The 8,290-nt window shown below is 46.5% G+C and overlaps 1 protein-coding gene and 1 pseudogene across 7 annotated transcripts; one reads left to right on the top strand and one right to left on the bottom strand.

The window, feature by feature from the left end:
• Positions 1 to 1,732: 1,732 nt before the first annotated feature.
• On the top strand, positions 1,733 to 7,803 carry LOC125550929 (F-box/LRR-repeat protein At3g26922-like). 7 transcript variants are annotated; one of them, XM_048714057.1, is made up of 6 exons: positions 1,733 to 2,013; positions 2,112 to 3,052; positions 3,560 to 3,715; positions 3,802 to 4,000; positions 7,346 to 7,534; positions 7,614 to 7,803. In XM_048714057.1, exons 2-6 carry the CDS (start codon positions 2,147 to 2,149, stop codon positions 7,628 to 7,630), a joined length of 1,467 nt encoding a protein of 488 aa, XP_048570014.1. In that variant the 5' UTR covers positions 1,733 to 2,013; positions 2,112 to 2,146; the 3' UTR covers positions 7,631 to 7,803. The 7 variants fall into 7 exon arrangements, with proteins under 7 accessions (XP_048570014.1, XP_048570019.1, XP_048570018.1 ...); XM_048714062.1 differs by having other exon boundaries at positions 3,802 to 3,879; positions 6,461 to 7,803; XM_048714061.1 differs by having other exon boundaries at positions 3,802 to 3,879; positions 6,458 to 7,803.
• Positions 4,855 to 6,446, bottom strand: LOC125550932 (annotated as a pseudogene).
• Positions 7,804 to 8,290: the final 487 nt, after the last annotated feature.

Below are 8,290 nucleotides of genomic sequence, written 5' to 3'. Positions count from 1 at the left end.
TTATGTAGCCTTATGAAACACAATGGTGTGGGAAACAAATCTATATTATACGGTACATGAGAACCCAATGACACCACATTCAAAAAATTGAGGTGGCTACGCTACAAAACAAGCAACACAACAAAGTGTGCCTTACCTTCTAGTTTCCTATTAAATGTACCGTAATTGATTTCTTAGAAAAATATCCACATGGTTCATCATACAAATCAAAAAACCAATATAGGAAAAATTTCTAAAATCTTTTAAATCAAAGAGTCCCTAAAACTGATAATAGAAAGGTTGTCCAGTTTAACCAAAAAGAAAAAGAAATCCAAACAGCCAAGGTGAACTAAAAAGAAAAGAAATCCAAGAAGCCAAGGTGATATGCGTGTAGTTCTCCATTGTTTAGCTCCAATCCCTAAGGGCATCTCCAACGTTGCCCATCAAAATGCCACTAATCATTCAGGCGTGTGGTCCGAACACTTTGTGTCATCCACCGTCGTACGTCAAACGTCCACAGACCAGTCTGGACGTCTGAATTTCCACAAACCAGAAGCAAACCTGGCGGAGCTTGGCAGATGTCCGAACAGACGCCACGCAGGTGTCTGACACTCCGGATCTAGTCAAAAACCCATCTAGAGCCCCGTTTTTCTCACTCCGTCTCTTCCCCTTCCTCTCTATCTGCATAGTCTGAGACCGATGTCGCCGCTGCACCAACCACTTTGCCGTCCAGACATTGCCGGACCTCCGCCACCCCCTGGATGTAGACCAAACACATGTCTCGAAGCCAAGGTGTCTGTACTAGAGTACTTGAGAGAACCAACTGCTGAATACACCGCACGACTCATGGCACAGTCGGAAGTCAGAGGGTAGCTAGGTATGCTCGGATCCTTGGATTACATGCACTGCATGGCAATGCAAGAATTTCCCATATGCTCTAAGGGGCAATATCAGGACCATTGCAAGAAAGCCCATCATGATTCTTGAAGCAGTTGCATCACAAGACCTCTGGATTTGATACTCTTTCTTTGGGATTTTCGGGTCTCACAATGACATCAATGTGCCACATCCGTCTCCATTGTTTGCGAGGTTGTGTGCAGGAGAAGCTCTTCCATGTAACTATAGTACTATATACCATCGATGGTCATGACTGCAACATGAGCTATTATCTTTGTGATGGTATCAATTCTTCATGGGCGACCTCCGTCAGGACCATCTATGATTCAAGGGGCGAGAAAAGATCTTATTTTTCCCAAAGAAAAGGAGTCGGAAAGGATGATGAGAGGGCATTTAGAGTGCTCGAGCTCATTTTGCAGTTGTTCGAGGACCTGCAAAAATATGGGATGCAGAGACGTTGTGGGAGGTGATGGCAGTTTGTGTCATACACAACATAATTGTGGCGGATGAGGGTGACGGAGTTCGCCACGGTTTGGAATTTGAGCGCATGAGTGATCCTATCCAACTTTTAGATCAAAATCCGACAAAGTTTGATGATTTTATCCAAATGCATCGGCAAATTCACTATAGAACAATTCATGAGCAGCTTCAGAATGATCTAGTTTGCATATTTGTGGACGCTTCAAAGGAAAAATTAAAAAATGTGTCTGAATAATGAACTTTAGATTTGAACTATTTTATTGAATTTGAATTTATTTTGTATCGAAATATTTGCATAACATGATTATGAGAAAAGGATGATATTTATCTTTCAAGTGCTTAGATAGGCGGTTTGGAGAAAGTAAACATGGGTCAAAACAGTGTTGGAGATGACGTAACCCTCAGAAATCCCCATCGCCTCTCCACTTCCTCTTCCTCTTCCTCCCTTGCTCACTCACCAAGCATTCCAGGCCCCAGAAGCATCAAGACCCAAGAATTCACGCAGCCCGGTCCACCGTCGAGGGTTTTCTGGCCAGCCGGCCATGGCCGGATGCTGACGGTTCTCCTGGGAGGAAGCTCGGCTTCAAAATCTGGCGACGGCAGCTCGCTAGGGTGCCACGCAATTCCACCCCTGCTCCACCTCCACAAGATCTACAGGTAAACGATCAACGAGCTCATAATTTTCACTCCGAGGTGCCAGTTGATGTAGCGAAGGGTCCGTCCATGCCTGATCTTCGTCGGGTTCTGTTTTTCAGCGGCCAGAGCCGGCGCTCCCCACCTGTTCGGCGTAATGCCTAAGGAGCAAGCAACGGCCTCCCGCCGTTGGAAGGCGGCGCCCGAGGCGCGTGGCGGCGAGGGGATCGACGCGCTGCCGGGCGAGGTCCTGCAGCACGTACTGTCCTTCTTGCCGGTGGCGGAGGCCGTGCAGACCTGCGTGCTGGCTCGGCGCTGGCGCGACCTCTGGAAGTCCATGCCGGTCCTGCGCATCACCTGCGAGGGCAGGATTCTGAACCGGCGGGGCGTCAGGAGGCTCAACAAGTTTGTGAACCATCTGCTGCTCCTCCGTGACCGCAGCGCGCCCCTGCATGCGTGTGAGATAGAGCTCAGCACTTTCCATAGCCAGGATGAACCGCAGGTCAACTTATGGATCCGGCATGCTCTCTTGTGCCAAGCTCGAGTCCTCAGTGTTCATTTAGGCCGTGATAACAATAGCTTCGAGCTGCTGGAGGACCTGCCTCTCGTCTCTCTGCACTTGACGAGGTTGGAGCTTTGCAACGTAGTGTTAAATGATAGCATTCTGTATTTTTCGAGCTGCCCAGCGCTGGAAGAACTGTGGATGAGGGGTTGCTACGTCCAAGCTGATATGATCATGTCCCAGTCCCTAAAACGCCTGACCATCCTTGACTGCATATTTTATCCAAATGAACGGACTCGGATTTCTGTCCCAAGTCTAGTTACACTGGAATTAATTGAGTGCTGGGGGAGGACTCCTTTGCTTGAAAGCATGCCATCATTAGTAACAGGATCTATTAAGCTTGCCGACTGTGATGATTGTTGTGGTAAAGAAGCTGGTGGTTCGTGTGTCGATGTTACCTGTGAAAATTGCAGTTCCATTGATGATGACACTGGAGATTGTGTGCTTCTCAATGGTTTGTCAGAGGCTAAAAGCTTGGAGTTGATAGCTGAACCTTGTGTGGTATGTTTGCATCTACTTCTTTTCTCAGCTTTTATTGTTATTTGTGAACCCTGATACATTATGTCTCTTACATTATATCATCATTTGACATCTGTGAAGTAACCGCTATGCAAGTGGTTTGCTTGCACCTGTACATTATATGGATTTAATTTCCCGTGACTCTATTCATATTTTGTATTGTATTACTTCTGAAACTGCAAGCACAGGTTTAATGTTTGTATTGGAATAAATCTGTCAAATCTATTTTTATATGGCCAATTATACATATTCACATTGAGAAATATTATGTACAATTTTATATGTTATGCAAGGAGGTAAAAGCAAACTTATAAAATCTGATATGGGTTACAAGCCTCTTTTTTCACTCTGGTTACAAGCCTCTTTTCGCTTTGGCCAAATCAGATTTTGCTTTTCAATACTTGTGGGAGCTTCATTTACTTCAGTAGCATCACACCTTGTACTTAAAAAAAATCTTGAGATATTCTTACCCATTTGCATTTTCTGTAGTTTATCCTCAAAAGAGATTTGATGTGGTGCCCTACCTTTAGCAAGTTAAAAACCTTGTTACTCAATGATTGGTGTATGAAGGCCAATCTTGGTGCACTCATGTGCTTTCTCCAACATACACCTGTTCTCGAGAAGCTTACCATCCAGCTTTGTCAGGTATATACTTCGTAAATCTGATATATGTTCCAATTTAGGTTATCATGCATGATTTAATGTAGTATTTTTGCTCCATACACATACAGGCACCCAGCAGTCGGATGGGGACTGAAGGAAGCTACAATCTGACGGGACAACCGTTTGTTTTATCTAACAAGCTTAAGGTACTTGAAATCAAGTGTGAGAACATTGATGAGAGGGTTCACAGAATTTTAACGTTCTTGAGTACCTATAGCATACATGTTGAGCAAATCAATATCCAGCAGAGTATTGGATCTTCTGAAGGTTAGTAGGTTCTTGACGCTTGTACCATCTAGGCCCCAATTGCACTTCTATTGATTAGTAACTAGGGGCAGGGGCGCGCCCGTGGCGCGCCTCTTGAGATGCTCCTCTGCACTTATAGGCTGTCTACTGACTTTATTGTCCCTGCTTTAATCAAATAGATACTAACCAAAATAAACACTGGACAATAGTTTCATGTGAGTATGTTAAAAGAATAGAAGCCACACTCTTTATATTGATCTGATCATACCATAGGAGGTCAAGAATTTGGCAAGTCAATAATACACATACGAATAACAATATGCCATTTCATAACAAATAAGGTCCTTGCACCCATGTAAATCTCGTGCTGCAACAGCCGCCAAGATTCCGACGTGTTGAGCTTCTGCGCGTTCACGATGGCCGAGACGATGCCGGGGAAGGCTTTGGTACCCCACCAGTCGTCCTGGTCCGACGAGGCATAAATCTGCCGAAGGAGAAAAACCATTACTGTGGTTAGTTTCAGACTAACTTCGGAGTTCAGACAACTACAGTACTATGTAACAAGCCTGCAGCTTTGATGCTCATCATATGTTTGGACCACGGTCTCCCTCCGAGCCACTCTTGGTTGGTGAAGGCTCGCTCCGCCATCGTCCATCGGTCGTTGATCTCTTTGACTTTCAGCATGCGTACCCTCGTGTTATGGCCCTTCTTTTGTGCTTGCAACATCTGTTGTCATGAGGACGGCAGATAGTCCATGTTTCAAGTAATTGTTGGAGCTACTTCTACATGCCACACTTAATGATAATTTCATGAAAAAAATGTGTGTACCAATCAATAAGAAGCGAGTCTATCATGAATTCATGATTCTGTTTCAGTTTCCTTGATGAAACTGAATTAGGGGATTACCCTGTGTGTCTATCTCAGTTGCCAGAAGAGAAAATACCTCCAGTTCAGACACGTAGGGGACATAATTGAAGGGAATGATCTCATCATCTGCAAGTCTCAGTAAAATGGGTTAGTCAGCGCTATAGTGAACTTTCTGAATTTGAAAAGATAGCTCGCTCAGTACATACTACATGTCTGTGGAACAAAGGGTCTCCAAACTGCTCCATCCAATCAAAATCATCGTATAGCGAGTCGTAGACAGGGTATTCTGAAACTGCAAGAGCAACAATATTTACGGCAGATGCTAGAGGAATAATAATAAAGCGAGCAGTAAATATATGGTTTGCTAGTCCACTGTTCTGTTTTTTTAAATGAATCAGAACAATGCTATAGAAAGGGAGCACGGATTTTCAGGCTTATACACCACCAAAAGCGTTTCACTTACATAATCCATAAGAGATGTCAAGTGAAGGGACTCCAATGTGCTCGACAAAAGCTGCAAAATCTGTTCCTGCACCGGCCACTCTTGCAGTATGAAAATAGGAGCTTAATACTTCAGTATGTTTCAATCAAATGAAGCTCTCATGATCGCTCATTTGTGCCATGTAGTCATACAAGGTATGAGACGGATCATCAGGATCGGGTACCTTCAATGAAGGAAAAAAAAAGGATCAAATAATTAAATAAATTTGGAATCTATGTAGACAAGTCTCTAATATGTACTCAATGCTGCTCATGAAGTTTAAATTCTATGCTTATAAAGGCTTTAGGTGCAGAACTAAAATACCATTCTGCTTGCTTCATTGATTAATTCATCGAGTTGTCGTGTTGCACGGGGCATAAGACTTCCAGGCCCAAACATTGACATGTCTACATTCAGATAAGCAACACCTCTTGAAGCAAGCATATCCATGTCCTCCTCGGTCCATTCCGTAGACCCTATCCGAGGCATTGGAATTTTCAACGCTTTAGAGCTTACAGTTGCGGATGAGAAAGCATCTGAGAGCATGCGAGCAAGAACATACCAGCGCAAACTCTTCTGCATCCCAACTGCAGACGATGATTGTTCGCCTTGGCCTCCATCCTTTATTTTCTAGCTTGGACAGCCTCCCTGCTATCTACAAACAAAGATAGGGTATTGGCATTATCCTCAATTTATCAAAGATGCCTTGCATTCAGAACAGCTTAGTATTCGGTAAGGTTGATTACCTCGAGCATAGTTGCTGTTCCGCTGTTGGGATCGACTGCCTCAAATGTTTTTAGTACATTTTTTCATATGCTGGCTACAGAAAGCGAATATAACCAATGTACCAGCAGACTTTCAACAGAACAAGTACATCACGATTGTTTGGTTGCAACTGATTTACCTCGTTTTGTGTTTGCCGTTTCGTGAGCTTATGCCGTACAGATTGATCAGCATCATGTATAACAATTTCTCGTGCTATAAGCTCAGCCACTAGTTTTGCCTGAGGCAACAACACAGAGATAGTAAATATGAATACTTAGTCCCAATAATACATAGGTTAGCTTGCTCATATGGGGGGTAGGGACTGTATCATGGAGCACAGACCTGACTTAGTTTTTGAATTGCAGCAGCAGCAGCAGCAGCACTCTGAAGCACCGGTGGAACGAGCGGTGGCGGCAGGATATGCAGTAGTGCCACGGAATTGAAAGATGGGCAGTCTCGCCGCCGCAGCCGCGGCGACCAAATCCTCTGCAGGTTGATCCCACTTCCTCTCTTTTACAGAAAAAAAGACGGAAAAATCGGGCCTAGCATTCCTTTTTCGCAGATCAATCCACCATTAGAGGATAAGAGCGTCGATCCCACTTCCTCTTTTTTACAGAAACAAAGACGGAAAAATCGGCCCTAGCATTCCTTTTTCGCAGACCAATCCGCAATTATAGAGGACAAAAGCGAGCGGGGAAGGAGGGGAGGTGGGGAGGGGCGCACCAGATCGACCATCTTGATGAGGCCCTCCAGGCCGGAGTTGTTCTTGACGTTCAGGAGGTGGAAGTTGCTGCAGCGGGCGAGGTGGGGCGGGGGTGGGTCGACGAGGCGGCGGATCTTGTAGCAGTAGACGTCGACGGCGAGGACGGAGTCCGGGGTCTCGGCCATGAGGTGCTCGCAGATGAATCCACCGCCCCGCTCATGCAGATGGTGAGAGGCGCTACGAGCACCCGTCCAGATCCAACCTGTCGTCGCTGGCGGGCGTCGGCCTCGGTAGCAACATGGTCCTGGCGGTCGAGCGGGCGAGCCGATCCAATCAAAGGAGAAAGATCTTTGGAGAGGGAAAAAGAGGTTGTGTGCTCGAGAGAGAAAGTGCGTGTGGCTCGAGGGGCACGAAGGAACAAGGGAAAAAGAGGTTTCTTTTTTCATCGACGAAACTCGCCAACCCCTTCTGTCCACGTGGACGTCGCGAGGAGGCGCCCTTTGTGCCACCGTTAAAGGGTTGTACTAGAACGATCATGTTGAGGTTACAGGGCCCAAGGATTTTCCTCAGGAACCCAGAGCTGGACCTTCTCAAGCGCGAACTCCGCGTGTGTTGCCCTCGCAGAATGCTCAGTTGAGGAGCATGGCTGAGCAGATTGTAGTCAGGCAGGAGCAGATCAAAGTTGAGCAACAGCAGATCCTAATGCATCTGGGAAGATCTAAGTTGAACAGCTGTTACGGTATATCTCTCTCAAGGTAGTTTTGGTGATTGATGACAACATGTTTGCGAACTAATCTTGTGCTTTGAATAATTCACAGATTCTCCACTGGCATGAGACGCCTTCTTCTCCTCGGAGTGTATTTCAAGACGGTGTAGCTCTTTTGTTTTTTTTCTCGGTGGACTAGTTGCGTAGAGGGCATCGTACTATCAAGAAGGGGTCCGTTGGGTTTTTGCATGGATGGAATCATCACGTACACATCAGCTTTTCACCCTCCGAGCTTTCCTTTCCATTGAAGAGCAGTACCGCGCACCCAGCGGTAGTACCGCTGAGAAACCACAAGCGGCAGTACCGCTCCGTAGCGGTAGTACCGCCCGTGGCTCCTCAGCAGTAGTACCGCTGGGGGCCTGGCACCTCCGCCTTGTCCTCAGCTCCTTTGAGAGATTTCTTCTCTCTCTCGCGCCCCAGCGGTAGTACCGCACTGCCTGTGGTACTACGGCCGAAGGGTCACAAGCGGCAGTACCGCTCCACAGCGGTACTACCGCCCTTGACCCCACTGCCGTAGTACCGCTGGGCAGTCTGGTTCCTACCGCCTCGGTTCGAGAGGTCTTTTTCTCGTGTCGGGTTTTGCGGCACTAGTCACGGTTGTAGTGACAGTAGTACCGTTCCAGGAGCGGTAGTATCGCCCTACCACCGCGGTAGTATCGCATTTGGGTCCGTTCCCTACTAGTCTCCTCAGCGCGGCAGTACCGTTGGCTGGCGCGGCAGTACCGCTCC

The sequence above is a fragment of the Triticum urartu genome, chromosome 4, assembly GCF_003073215.2.
Source record: "Triticum urartu cultivar G1812 chromosome 4, Tu2.1, whole genome shotgun sequence".
Lineage (NCBI taxonomy): Eukaryota > Viridiplantae > Streptophyta > Magnoliopsida > Poales > Poaceae > Triticum > Triticum urartu.
The sequence above is the reverse complement of the archived record's forward strand: the minus strand, read 5'-3'. Positions and strand labels throughout refer to the sequence as shown.

What these genes read in the sequence shown, in the direction of transcription:
- LOC125550929 (XM_048714056.1), top strand. Translation starts at nt 2,147, where the DNA reads ATGCCTAAGGAGCAAGCAACGGCCTCCCGCCGTTGGAAGGCGGCGCCC. An exon ending in TTACCATCCAGCTTTGTCAG is followed by an intron (nt 3,716 to 3,801) that starts GTATATACTTCG and finishes ATACACATACAG; the next exon opens with GCACCCAGCAGTCGGATGGG. An exon ending in GAGTATTGGATCTTCTGAAG is followed by an intron (nt 4,001 to 7,345) that starts GTTAGTAGGTTC and finishes TTGAGGTTACAG; the next exon opens with GGCCCAAGGATTTTCCTCAG.